This window comes from Saccopteryx leptura, chromosome 12, assembly GCF_036850995.1.
Source record: "Saccopteryx leptura isolate mSacLep1 chromosome 12, mSacLep1_pri_phased_curated, whole genome shotgun sequence".
NCBI lineage: Eukaryota > Metazoa > Chordata > Mammalia > Chiroptera > Emballonuridae > Saccopteryx > Saccopteryx leptura.
In genome coordinates, this window is record NC_089514.1 from 7,695,216 (window position 1) to 7,709,718 (window position 14,503).

General features: G+C 51.3%; 1 protein-coding gene across 1 annotated transcript in view; it reads right to left on the bottom strand.

Annotated features, from left to right (window-relative positions):
- Positions 1 to 14,503, bottom strand: part of EEPD1 (endonuclease/exonuclease/phosphatase family domain containing 1) — a 93,732-nt gene that overhangs the window by 32,552 nt on the left and 46,677 nt on the right. Inside the window, exon 3 of the mRNA XM_066354126.1 lies at positions 3,012 to 3,063. Within this exon, the coding sequence (XP_066210223.1) occupies positions 3,012 to 3,063 (52 nt within the window). The remainder of the gene's footprint in view (positions 1 to 3,011; positions 3,064 to 14,503) is intronic.

Genomic DNA, 14,503 nt, shown 5'->3' on the forward strand with positions numbered 1-14,503 from the left:
TCTCTACCTAAAGCCAGGGAGAAAGTGCAGGTCAGGCGAAGCGCTGGTCATCTGAAACTGAAGTCCTAAGATCATGACAACGATGCCTGACCTCAGGGAGGAAAAGCACCTGAAGTCTGTCTGTCTAGGAGGATGCCCCCCCCGCCCCAGCACTGCTTTTTCTACGATGTTTTACCTCCTTGGACTATTTTCCTGGTCGGATCGAACCTGCAGTGTGTCCCTGTCAGGGCACTGAGCCCTTTGGAACAGCTGCCACCGTACAACAGAAAGGCACATGCAGGTCCCGCCATTGGGACTGCGTCTGGAAGTGATCGTTCCCACCCGCTCGCTGGGATCTCTGGGGTTCAGTGACTGCCAAACCCATAGGCGTGTCGCCATTTCAAGCCCCGCTCCAAAGACAGTCAAAGGTTTGAGGTATGCAGGACGTGTCTGAGGCCTTTCTTGCTAACTCTACCTAATGAGTGAGGCTATTTTCTTGATGAAAGGAAGAAGCAGGCCAAGCAAAAAAAAAAAAAAGGGGGGGGGGTTCTTACAAATAGAATGATGGTGCTTACTTCCCCTCTCTTGATGCGCAGAGAGAGAGAGAGAGAGAGAGAGAGCTCAATTGGCCACAAAAGCAAAAAGCTGCCACCTCTCAGGTTCTCTCTGAGATGGAGTGGTCAGGAGTCATGATGGTGATAATACATGATATGAGACTGCTTGGACTTCAGTGCCCATACACCGCAGGGCTCTTGTTAGAATGCAGACGCGGTCGGGGGTCTGGGTGGGGACCGGGAGCCTGCATTTCTAACTAGCTTCCCACGCTGCTGGTCTGCAGACCGCAGCCTGAGGAGCAAAGCTCCAGTCTCCACAAACTTTCCTCAGTGGTTCTCGCTCTCGTCCAGGCGGGTGAGAATCTGTAAGTCACGAGGCGCTTATAAACAGGTGCAAAAAAATATTCCTGTGCCAGGTAAGCTACCACGTGTCACTCAAACGGCGACTGGCCACCAGGCGCATGTGCGCCGACTGCCTCCGGACTTTTCTGGAAGTGCTTGCTACCTGCCTGGCACACAGAAAGCTCAACAGGGAGCCGCAGTGTGAGCCTGAACGCACACACCAGAGAAGGAAGGAGGAAACCGTGCCCTGTGCTCTCAGCGGGCCCTGTGCCTATTGGGACCACATTGTGACGCTGTCTCCGGTCACATATGGAGATGGGGAACAGGACAAAACTCATCAGCAGCCTCGGTGAGGGAGAGGGAGGAGGACGAGGAGGAACAGACGCACAGTGCTAAGACTTCTACAATCAACTGTCTACTTAATCTCCCAGAACCTCTGCGGATCGGGGATTAGAAAGATTCCCCGCTCCGCAGCCTGGGAGACAGAAGCACACAGAGGATTAGCAGCCCAAAATAACGCAGCGAGGACGGAGCGGGCAGGCTCCAGACACGGGCAGCCCGAGCCCCACACTGTACACCCTGGGGCCGCAGCCTCCTTCTCTGCCAGACCCCACAGCAGTTAGCACCCCATGAGTTAGTGCTCACCTGCGGGGTCACTAAATCAGATAGTGACGCAGCCCTAAGGGCCTCACCGATACTGTGTTTCCATTACACTGCTATTCACCTTAGTGCACAGACTCCACCTGTGTACCAGCTTTGTCTGATGTTTCATTTTGGTTTCTTTGTTTTTTAATGGAGCAGTAAAACAAAGAACTGTAGCGAATACTGAGAAGAGGATTGTTTTTTTTTTTTTTTTGGGGGGGGGTAACTTTTCTAAAGTCTTAAGAGCATAGAAAGAATCTTCCTACTCTCCTGGACCTGGTATGCTTTCACGGCTGGGTGCGCATTAAGAATTAATATCAGTAATTAAGAATTAATGTGACTTGAGTGCCTTGGCATTCAGAAAGCCCTTCCACTACACGATCTCATTTGGTAGTCACGTTGCCTCTTTGCGGTCAGACGGGCAGCACTCCCCTGGCTTTACCCGAGATGGAAATGAGGCTGACAGGACGTTACATTCCTAACCAGAGCCCAGATCCTCCCCTCCCCTCCCCTCCCCTCTCCTCCCCTCCCCTCCCCCCTCCCCTCCCCTCATGGCGAGGCGAGGTGCTTAGAGACATCATTGGCTTCAGTGCCTACCAGCAGTCTGACTACTAATCCAAACATTTTAAATTCCATACATAAAATAAGTCACTTCACTGCTTATCTCTCTAACCACTTTCTTCTATGTTAATGTTACAGATTCTAATTAACACCCATAGTCATATACTTGTGAAGAGTCCTCAGCTACCCAGGGGAGCATCTGGGTATGAGCTGTGGTGGGGGGGATCTATGAGGGGCATTTGGGAACCTGGCTTCTTTGACAGCTGCCCAGCCTGTTTTGGGGAACCCGCCCTACCTCGCACACTGAACTTGAACCCCCACTGGTCCAAGGATCCCAGCTGTGTCTTGATTTGAACACAGAAAGCCAAGATACACCCGGTCTACCTTCCAGGTCACAGTGAAAACCTTAGTTTGAGGTGGAGGGGGGGGTTCCCCATTCCTCAGAGGTAGCCAAAAAGAGTCTCAAACTCATGAACTTGTCTATGAATTAGAAAAAGCACTCATTTTCCAAATGGAACCTTGGGGTTTAAGTCCTTCCTCTTCCACCCAGTTCATTTCCGTTCTGTCACCTCGCCGGGCCCCATTCTGTCATCCATTAGCCCAGATAATAACACACACAGCAGAGACGGGGTGACGTGGCTGCCATGGAATCTGGCATGCAGGTGGCATCCCATGCACTGTCACACGGTCCCAAAGGGCCAAGCAAGGCACAGTTCACAGGTGTTAATGGCCTAGGAGGAACGTGGGGGGGGGGGGGCTTGGTTAAAATGTTGCAGGGTGCACTGACTGTTGAAGAATACACTGTAACAAGATCAACTGTGCACTGGGAGCTGTCTCTGGTGACTGGGAATTGAACTATGCAGTTGAAATTTTTTGGCGTGTGCCACTGTGCCCTAAGTGTATGAGTGTGGGGAGGGAAGAAGAAACAGTTACCTTGTCCAGAGCCTCTCTGTCGAGGAGTTCTTGCACAGCCAGAAGCTTGATGCTGTAAGAAAGATAAATAAATTAAAGCCACACGTGAACACAAACCATTTCATGTCACCAAGCATCACGCAGGTCGCAAGAGCAAAAGTCTGAAATGTCAGCCTGCATTTCTGAGTCACCTCCTATCTGAAGGTGACCTTGGGTTTGGACTGAAATGACCGTTTCAGAGCTATTAGAGTCATTCTACATGGTGACAGTGATTTTTACTGTACGGGCCAGAGATTCCACCTCTGCACAAACACTCAGAAGAGTTGCAAACGTGAATTCCCAGAGGTACTCGCGCACCCGTGTTCACAGCAGGGCTGCTCACGGGAGCCAAAAGGCGGAACCAGCTCAGGTGCGCACCGGTGGACGAGGGGACAAAGAAAACAGAGCACACACGCAAGGGGCGGTCACTCAGCCTTCCAAAGAAGAAAATTACTCTGGCACATGCTACGACATGGATGAGCCCCGAGGACATTAGGAAATGGAATAAGCCGGACACAAAAGGACAAACACCATGTGATTCCACTTCCACAAGTTCTCCAGAGAAGCCAAGTTCAGAGAGACAGAAAGTAGAATGCTTGTTGCCAGGCACTGGGGGCGGGGGTGGGGGTGAGAATTAGTGTTTAACGGGGACAATGACCCAGTTCTGGCCACGGAAGGTGGTGATGGCGGCACAACGATGCGAATGTGCTCAATGCCGCTGAAGTGTACACTTATACGTGGTTAGAGTTCTTGAATCTTAGGTGACGTGTATTTCACTACAAAAGAACTTCTAAAAGTAATTGATAGCTGCTTCATGTATGGAATTTGAATAAATTCAGAGGACTAGAAAAAAGAAAACAGTGCCCATGTTCAGTATTAGTCTCCCCACCCCACCACACACTGTGTCCCTTTGATGACAACAAGCAAGGAGCTAAAATCACCACTTGCAAAGGGCCCGCCCAGCCGCTCACTGGGTTACTTACTGCACATGGGCATCCCTGCTGCGTGCAGGCAGCGGGGGGTACATGGCAACTCGGACATGCTCCCCGCCCACCAGGAGCTCACAGACCGCTGGAGGCCACAGTCAGACCAGTGTGCCAGGCAGATGGCCCGAGATCGGAGAGGAGGCTTCCTGGAGAAGGGGCTAGGGAAGCTTTGCCAGGGGCAGGGGTCCGGGGACAAAGGTGACCCAGAGAGGGCCAGCAAAGGCAAAGGCACCGAGGGGAGAGAGAGGGTGTCAGGTGGACACAGCCCCCCCCCCCCAGTTTGCAGTCTAGGGACCAGTGTCCAGACAGCAGCCAGAAGCCGTGACGAGGGAGTTCAGAAGTGGATGGAGGTTTACCGGGCGGTATTTTCCCTTTTGTGACCAGTGGCTTCTGAAGTGTTCATGGTCACAAGGAGCAGGCGGCCCAGGCTGGACCCACCAGCACGCAGGAGAGTCCAGCAGACTGTTTAGGGAGTGGGCCAGCTGTTGACGGTGTCACCATGCTCCCTCTTTGCCCAGCTAATCTGTTCATGGTTGCTGGTCACTGCGCTACCAACCTGCAGTAGAAAGGGGCCCCACCTGTACCCCAGGCCTCCCTCAAAAGGGGTTACAGTATGCCCAGGATAAGGTTCACCTTAATTTGTAGAATTCTTCGTAATCTCTCTGTACTACGCAGCAAGCACTATTCAACCAAATGCAATGACTTACTTAAAAGCCACTCCAGGAAGTGCAATAAAAGTTTTAAAGGCTTACAAGAAATGCCCCCCCCCCACTCCATCACCACCAACAATAGCAATTTAGCCAACATCCGGGCTAATGGACAGGACTCCAGGGCATTCCCTCCGCTCCGATCGCATGAACGTCCCTTCATCTCTCAGACACATTTGCTTTGTTGTTTCTCTGGCTAGGAAGTCTTTTCCCCAAGATCCTTCCACACCGACTCCAACTCATGCATCATTCAGTCTAAGCACAAATATTGTCTTCTCCAGTCAGCATCTCTGGTCACCATGTTTTTTTTTTTTTTCAGTGCACTTACTGGTATCCTAAAGCATTTATTTGTCGGGGTGCTTTAGTCTGTTTCCTCCCAACCAGCAGGGAAGTTCCTTGAGGCGGGGGGCTCAAGGGTCTTCTCACCGCCCCCTCCATCTTCAGTGTTTAGCTGCCATCCGGAAAGTGCTCAAGGGTCTTGTACTGACCTACTGGCCGGGCCATGCGTCCTACGGGCCAAGTCACTATAAGAGCTCCCTCGTTCCAGCCTGGGGAGGTAAAACCAACGGCCAAGCCTCAGTTTCCCCATCTGAAAAAGAACGGCTCACCCGAGGTGACCATGTGTGTTCTCCCTTGGTGGAAGATGCTACGTGCATTTGTACAAATGCCGGCCATTAAATTAGTCTGGTGGCAGGCAGGTCACAGCCATTGGCCACTCCGCAGCACACTCTGATGCCCAGCCTATGAGTCTAGAGTCCAAATTACGAAGGTGGACAGCAGTGGATACACTAAGGAGTTTCTAGCTGTGGCTCAGGTTTCAGAAGCTTAAATTGCTTCTGATAGAACCACGGAGAATATTTACAAATATTGATCAACTTACGACCTATGCAGGTTATGACCATTCGACTTTACAACCACAATCGCTAGCCACGACTGCTCCACGTCTGGCAGCGCAAGTGTTGCCCAGCTGGGCGTATGACAGTGCGGACCAGCTTCCGGCAGCGCTACCATCTCCACGTGCACCATTTCAACTGTTATCCCAGACTCGGTACAGCAATTTGTGTTTTGTGTCTTGGATGTTTTTCATCAAACCCCTCCCAAGTTGTCTACCAAGAGGAAATTGTCTTTGTAAATATTAAACCAGTTGTACTGGTAATGCAGTGTTTTACTAAAACCTGATGAATGTAAAAATAAGAAACAAAATGGTGTAGAGATGATACAAACGGCATAAAATGAACAAAGAAAATTATGATATATAACAATAATGAAAGAAAATTATGATAAAATATGACTTAAAAGATTTTTATAACATCATTTCACAATACTGTACATATAACCTACTCAACTTACGACCAAATCGTGTTACGACCGGTCTGTCAGAACCAATCGTGGTCGTAAGTCGAGCACTAGCTGTCTACTGGAGGAACTTATTAAACAGTCTCTTTTTCCTGCCTGTCTCGATGACCTTGAAGTCGAATCTGAGGTCTGATATCAGATATTAACAGGTTCGAGAAAAGGTTTAATTAAGCACTGTAAAGATATTCAACTCTCTTTTTCTCCCTTTTGGCAAAGGCACCGCATTCAAACCACTGTCGAGCAGGAGCCGAAAACCCAGTCTCCAGCTCTGAACGAAACGGTATTCAAACCACTTCGGCAGATGCTTATTTAGATCAAAGCCTAAAGGATGCTCCTCCCTGCTCTTACCACCTTGCTTTCATCTTGAACGGGGACGGCAAATGCTTGGCCTCCATATTGCTACCCTCCAACCCTACCTCCTTCAAGGACAATTTTCCCTTTGAACTTGATAGAGCTTCAGAACCCTTCTCAACACTCCCGGGAGCCACAGCCAGCCTACTGAAGTTTGGCCTGTGAGATCAAACTGACTTAACCTCTGCTCTAGAACCAGGAAGAAACAGGATTAATGCGGGAGAAGTACAGAAAAAAAACAACCAGAGACATTTCACACTACTAAGACGCAGTAATGCAAGACAGGATGGTTTTAGGGGCAGAGGAGAAAGATGGGCAAGTGGAGGAAAGATGACAGGACACTCAGATCCATGCGGTCTGAGTTTCCAAGTGAACGCAGCGCATGTTAAGACAAGCTGCAAGCTACAGCTGCTTGTGACATTGGACTCCTACAGGAATCGGTGTTCTCTTCCTCCTTACAGCTGTAATCCCAAGTCTATTCGAGGTGTTTCCTGTTACGTAACTATCCCAATGCTATTTCTTACCTCACTGGAAACTCTCAGTGTTGAGAGTATTTATTTTGTATTTCTGGTATCAGATTCTCCCGGCACACTGGTTACTCCCTGGGAGGGAATTTCACACGTGAAGGGGCAACAGGCCCATCTGCCAGATACTCCCTTCGACGCCTGCGACTTCTCACCCTGAAAGGGAATCTCATCTCTCATGTTCAGTCCTGCTCCCTCTCTCCCGTCTTTCTTCCTTCTCTCCTTCTCCCTCCCATCCCTATGCTAATTCTACACACACACACACTGAGTCCCTTCTATGCGTCAGAAAGTGTGCCAGGCACCAGGGGGACCAAGCTGAACACAACACCATCCCTCCATCCCTGCTCTCCAAGGGCTCCCAGGGGCCGGGGTGCTGCTTGGGCACAAGCCTAGGGAGGCGTGTCTCCCTGAGACGCTCCCGGGTCCCCACGTGGACCAGGGGGCCTGGGGCTTGGTGAGGATGCTCGGGGAACAGCGGAGCTCCCCCGGATGGGCGCTGCCCTGAGCTACCGTTCCTTTTTCTGCTTGCGACTTGGAGAAGAGAGAGAGGCACAGCACAGAGCACACAAAAGCAGCGATTCGTGTAGAAAAACGGCAACTGCAAGGGACAGTTCTGGTCAAGATGGGCGATTCTTAGAAAGGCCTAGAATGCAGGCAGTCACAACGTCGGCCAGATAAGCAACAGGGGTGTCGGGTGCCCAAGGGCAGATGTCTTACTCGGCTGGGCAGCATCGGCCACCGCGAGGTCTATGACAGAGTTAGACACGGCGATGGGAAGGTGCCCAGCAGATGCTGACGGCAGGGAGGGAAGACAGCAGCAGCCCGGGGTGGCTTCGGGCCATAGACTGAATGAACCTCACTGGGGGCCTTGGAGAGAGCTGTTTCGGGGTGTGGCAGGGTCAGTGCCGGGCTTCACCGGGTGAGGAGTGGATGGGAGGCGAGGAACAGGGAACAATGAGATCAAAATCCAGGCAGACGGCGTCAGCTGGCTTCCCAGGCACAGTTTGCCATGGGGCAGAGGCACAAAGCCCAGAGGTCTTCACCTGATCAAAGTGCACATAATTATAATCCTTAAATACAAATAAGTGGCCCTTCTCAAGGCTGTCCCCTCCCCGCCCCCAGTGATATAATCACGAGACCCGGGGTGGGGGTGTAAAATGAAGGTCATGACAGTTCTAAATGGCCCAGACGAGCGTTGGTTTGTACGAGGGTGCTTCCACAAAACCTCCTCTGCGGGATAAAGGGGCAAGAACCATGCCCAACCCCGGAGCCACCAGCAACCCAAAGGACACAAGTTCTGCTCCCAGGGTACCAGCCCAAAATGCCTCCAGACTGGGGTGCCCTCCCCCACCACGAGTGAAGGGGAGGGGTTTCCTGTGCTTTCAGCAGAGGAGATAGCAACCTAGGACAGCAGGGGGACCCCCAGGCAGCCTTCCGGCAAGGGAGAGAGGAAACCCGAGAGGAGATAATGGGGAGAAGGTGGACTCATAGCCAGGCCGGTGGCCATGGGCAATGGCCGCTGCCTATTAGCACGTGCTGGTGCAGGGGCCGCGTGAAAGTCCTCGAAAGCCAGATTCAGAAACCGGGTCGACCCAGTTGTTGGCACGCTTCTCCCTTCCTCTTCAGGATCCATGTTCGTGTCCCCCGAGCAGAGCAGAGCAGCGGAGCAAGGAAGGGCTCGCGCCTCTGAGCACCCCACTCCGGAAGACGCAGCCCTGTTCTCAGGAGGGCTTTGTCGTCCTCCACCATCGGCTCGGGGCGACCTCAGCCTCTGGATGCCGTGGGCAGAGAGGACAGGCTGGCGGGGAAGGGGCCGCTCTCCCAGACACCTCCTCCACAGCGGCCCGCCCGTCCCGGCCAGACACCTGCCCAAGCCTCGCCCGTCCTTCCCACGGCTGGGCGCTGGGCCAGCTCAGCGGCTCCAGAACCGTCCACGCCGGAGCTAGCTCGGACGACTGCTCTTGGCAGGTCTGAACGAACTCGTCGGCAAAACACCAGGCAGGAAGCTTCTCTGCTGACAGGCCCATGGTTGTTGCTCTATTCCGGGTTCCAACTGCCTGACTCAATCACAGAAATGCCCATTTCCTGAAAATGTTCTTAGAAAACTGCCCGATCCATTCAGATTTCTCAAACTTGGAGCGCAGAACTGGGCTAGGAACCCCGTCTCACTTAAAGACAAGCTCTGCTCCTGCTGTGATGCCCTCTTCTTCGTTCTTGAATGTGGGCAGATATTTTTTCTCACTTTAAAAAATATCTGTGAGACACTGGTCTACTTGGTTGGTCTTCTGAAAAGAATTAAAGCCCTGGCCAGTTGGCTCAGTGACAGAATGTCGGCCTGGCGTGCGGAAGTCCCGGGTTCGATTCCCGGCCAGGGCACACAGGAGAGGCACCCATCTGCTTCTCCACCCCTCTCCCCCTCCTTCCTCTCTGTCTCTCTCTTCCCCTCCCGCAGCCAAGGCTCCATTGGAGCAAAGATGGCCCGGGCGCTGGGGATGGCTCCTTGGCCTCTACTCCAGGCACTAGGGTGGCTCTGGTTGCAACAGAGCGACACCCCAGATGGGCAGAGCATCGCCCCCTGGTGGGCGTGCCAGGTGGATCCCGGTTGGGCGCATGCGGGAGTCTGTCTGACTGCCTCCCCATTTCCAGCTTCAGAAAAATAGAAAGAAAAGAATTAGGACCAGGATTTATCAAGTCTACCTTTTAATTTTCTTTCTAATTAAGTAAGGTGAACACTTATCTTCATTAATTCCTTTCTCCAACTTTCCACTGTTTAATTTCTCCATCTGCCTTCTTGAGTTGGATATTCATTTATTTAAATAATTTCTTGTCTACAAAGCCATACATTTTTCTCTCGGTAATTAGTGCCCTTGTTTCAAATCTCCATAGATGGCCTTCTTGCTACTTTCTACCTGGTCTGTAGTTGCCACTTTGGTCTCTTATTGGGCCACCCGGATAACCTCTCTGTCTCTCAAGCTCTCTTAGCTAACTGAGCCACATCTGCAGAGCTGGAGTGTTTTTACCACGTAAAGTAGCTTTTCACACATTAATACTCCTCTACGCTCTTGTTCATTTGGATTTTAGTTCTCCTGCTGGACTTTGTTTCCCCTAAACCTTCTCTCATTTACTCCATCTCCTTTTAAACTTTTTTCTTCCTATTGCCTTTTCCAGTCCACTCCATTCTCTCCTCACAGTTTTCTGTCCCTGTCCTGGGGGGGGCAAGCCTTTTTGTAGCACACCGAGGAGGCCGCACGTGTCTCCAGACCCTCCTCTGAGTCCTGCTGTAGATGCTTTTCCAATCCACTCCATTCTCTCCTCACAGTTTCCTGTCCCTGTCCTGGGGGGGTGGGGGGGCCAAGCCTTTCTGTAGCACACCGAGGAGGCCGCACGTGTTCCCAGACCCTCCTCTGAGTCCTGCTGTAGATGCTTTTCCAAACCCGTGGAAAAGCACGGGTTTCTTTACCTTGTTCTGCAGAACTTTCCCCCAAACTATTTTTTTTTTGTCTTTATTCACCCTTGAAGAAAAAAAGAGTTTGTCCAGATCAAACTCTCCCAACAGACACTGCGATGGACTGACAGCAGTTCCATTTTCTGCCCACCTGTGTAAGAATGGCTGTCGCCCCTGCCCCCGCTGTGGGAGGGGACAGGTCTAAGGGCACAGCTGCCAGTCACCTCGGAACCTTCCCTCTACAGCAGGGGTCGGGAACCCTTTTGGCTGAGAGAGCCATGAACGCCACATATTTTAAAATGTAATTCCATGAGAGCCATACAACGACCCGTGTACCTTACGCATTATCCAATAAAAATTTGGTGTTGTCCCGGAGGACGGCTGTGATTGGCTCCAGCCACCCACAACCATGAACATGAGCGGTAGGAAATGAATGGATTGTAATACATGAGAATGTTTTATATTTTTAACATTATTTTTTTTTATTAAAGATTTGTCTGCGAGCCAGATGCAGCCATCAAAAGAGTCGCATCTGGCTCGCGAGCCATAGGTTCCTGACCCCTGTGCTACAGGATTCGCCTCCTCCCCAGAGACTGTCAATCAACCCGAGAGAGAAAGCATCCTATTTCCCAGCTTGCACAGCAGCCAGGGTGCCCACCTGTGGCACTCTGCTTTGGGGGAGCAGACTTACTAGCATGTACTGGCATCGCGCCTGTTTACCCCGTGTCCCATCTGGTCATATTCCAGTGTTTTCTTTCTCTATTTGGATATGGGAAGGAAGGAAGGGAGGGAGGGAGGGAGGAGGGAGGGGAAAAGAGAGGAGGGAGGGAAGGAAGAGAGGAGGGGGAGGAAGGGAAGGAAGGGAAGGAAGGGAAGGGAAGGGAAGGGAAGGGAAGGGAAGGGGGGAAGGGAGGAAGGGAGGAAGGAAGGAAGGAAGGAAGGAAGGAAGGAAGGAAGGAAGGAAGGAAGGAAGGAAGGAAGAGAGGAGGGAGGGAGGGAGGGAGGGAGGGAGGGAGGGAGGAAGGAAGGAAGGAAGGAAGGAAGGAAGGAAGGAAGGAAGGAAGGAAGGAAGGAGGGAGGGAAAAAGGAAGGAGGGAGGGAAAAAGGAAGGAGGGAGGGAAAGAAGAAAATAAGTTAGAAGGGTCCATATCTGAGGCCAGTAACTGAGGGTAGAGAAGAAAGGCCAACCAGCTGACATTTCCTTCGAGCGACATTACTTTCTGCCTGTTTTTAGGTGGTGGCGGCAGCAGCGGGGAGAGTCTCCTGGTGGCCCTCCGTGCTGGGATTTAAGTCCTGGGCAGACTCCCTCAGTCCAGCTCTCGGCCTCATCACCATCACCATGGACGCCTCGGATTCCGGCATTTGTCCGTCCTCAGTTTCTGCTGGCCTGTGAGTCTTCATTGTTTTTCTGGGTCCTTGTGGGTGTCTCGGGGAGGAACCAGGAGGGGCCACAAGCCACAGGGCACCTGGAAGTGGGGTTGAGCCTGTGCCTCTCCGACGAACAGGAAGACGGTTTCGGGGTCAGCCCAGCGCTTCCAGACACGGCGTCTCTGAAGGGGAGGACGATGTCCGGTCTCCTGGTTTCAGCAACCGGCTTGTTCTGCCAATCAGCAAATGGAAAGGGGGCTCCCCCTCCCACTGCGGGGCTCTTCACTCTCCACAGGGGACAGCACCTCAAAGAGACTCCTCTGCGAGTCAGGTCCAGCGCCCCAACTCCCCACAGCTTCAGGCCTCAGGGCTCCTGAGCGCACGGCAGCGTCCCCGACCCTGGCTCCCGGGGAGACGCATGGTGTGGAGCCAGGACAACACCTTCCGGACACCTCCCCAAGCACAAGACACTGGAACGGCCAGAGGCCACCAAGCCCCACTGTGACAGACAGCAGCTGGAGGTGACCAGACCCAATGCAGGAAGAGGCCAGCGCTGGCGAGGTCGGCCCTGTGTGGAGGCCGGGAAACCCCCTCCCACACCGCTCTTCTTCTTTTTTTTTTTAATTATTATTAATTTTAATAAGGTGACATTGATCAATCAGGGTACATAGGTTCAGAGAAAACATCTCCCGGTTATTCTGACATTTGATTATGTTGCATACCCCTCACCCAAAGTCAAATTGTCTTCCGTCACCTTCTATCTGGTTTTCTTTGTGCCCCTCCCCTCCCCCCCTCTCCCCACCTTGCTCTTCGTTCTTCAGCAGCAAAATACCTACTTCTTTATTATCACTTATTATTATTATTATTATTATTATTAATTGAATCCATTGGGATGACAGTGGTTCACAAAGCCACACAGGTGCCAAGGGTACAACTGGCAAACTCTCTACCCGCTGCCACTTTCCTGGAAAGGCTGAAACCTTCAGCCACCCGAAGGTCTGGGGCCCCCCAGGAAAGCCCACTGGACAGGTAACAGGCCATCGAACCATCCACCAAGCCTTCATTTTTTTTTTCTGATGCGCTTCAAAGTAAGCTGCAGCCCAATGATTTGGTTTCTGATCAGATGTCACACAAAGACTGGCCCCAAAGTATTGCCTCGGATTTTTTATTGAACCACGACCTGCAGATTCCTAGACTCCACCGTGAAACTCCAGCCACAGCTCTACTTACAATGCCTCCCTCTCCCCCATTAGTGCTCCTCCAGGGCTCTCTCGCTCTCTCTCAGGGGCCCCCTGACGCTTCCGTTTACGAAGTCCCTCCTAACCCGGAGGAAGTCGCTGGTGTCCCCTCCTCCTGGTCTCCCCTCCTCCTCTTCCACCCTCTCCTGTTTCCCAAGCCTGTCAGGCCGCCATACAATGAATATTTCTAAAGCCTGACTTCCCATGTGATCCGCGAGACCTGGCGCTGCCCTGGGCCCTGCCGCCGCCACCCAACTTCCTGTCGTAACCGGAGTGTCACCCAAGCTCAGCCAGTCTTCCTCCTGCTGGTTTCATCCACTCACTGCCACCGTCTGCAGACCCATTTCCTGTGTTCTTAAGACCACCTTCCTTACCTAGCTCATGTTTCTGGGCAAGAGCAGGAGTGATTAACTGAATGGGGGAGAGGAAAGAAAAGAAACAAACTTCTGTTTCCAGAACACCATGGAAATGAGGAAGTTATCAAACGCAACACGCCGTCTGTGGGTGGTTCCAACTCAGCGCTCCCACCAGAATCCCCATCTGGCGTCCACTGCTGACCTCTCGCCTCTGAGCCTGGCTTCTCTTCCTTTCAAGCCAGCCGAAGTTCACCTCTGGGCTTTGTCAGGGGCAGCGGCCTCATTAATCAGCAACAAGCCAACGTTCATTCCTTCTTGTGACACAGACCAGCCAGTAAGGTTCTCTGGGTGGGGAGCGGTTTGAAGCAGCGAGTAGGAGGGCGTATTTCATAGGAATCTCTCATTCACTTTTTTAGAAGTTCTTTAAAGAGCGCATGTATAGGAAATTTAGAAAACCACACACACATACACACACACACACACACACACACACACACACAGAAATAAAGGAAACATTAGCTATATACCCTTGCTACCTAGAAATACCACGAATATTTTGATGTATAGCCTTTCAGACTTGATAAAAAAGATAACTATATCCATCTTATAAAATCGAAATCATACTGTATATGCTGTTCCTGTTATTTTTAATTGCCATTAAATTACAAATTATTGCCATTCTTAATTGACACAATTCCATGCCATTATTATTTGATGCCATTTTAATGGAGATATATATATGTAAATATAAATACAGCTATATGCAAGGACAATCTTGGTTGGATATCAAGGCTGTTTGAAACTTTTCACTTGTTTTAATGATCTCTTTAGTGAAAAACTGCAAATACTACTTTTTGAATATCTTTGTTTGAAGCGATACATTTCCTGAGATCAAGGCTTATGTGCCATTTTGAAGGATTTTTAAAACTTTTGCAAAGCTGCTTTGCAGAAGCAGACTTCCGCCAGCCACTGTGCGACCCGCTCCCTGGTCCTGCGCAAACTTTTGTAAATCTCTTCTCCTCCGAAGGGTGGAAAAGGTGTTATGATGCTGGTTAAATTTACAGTTCCTCGACCACTACAGAAACTGAACCTTCACTGGCCAATTTCAATTCTTCTCTCATCAGACCGGGTGAGTGATGGGCG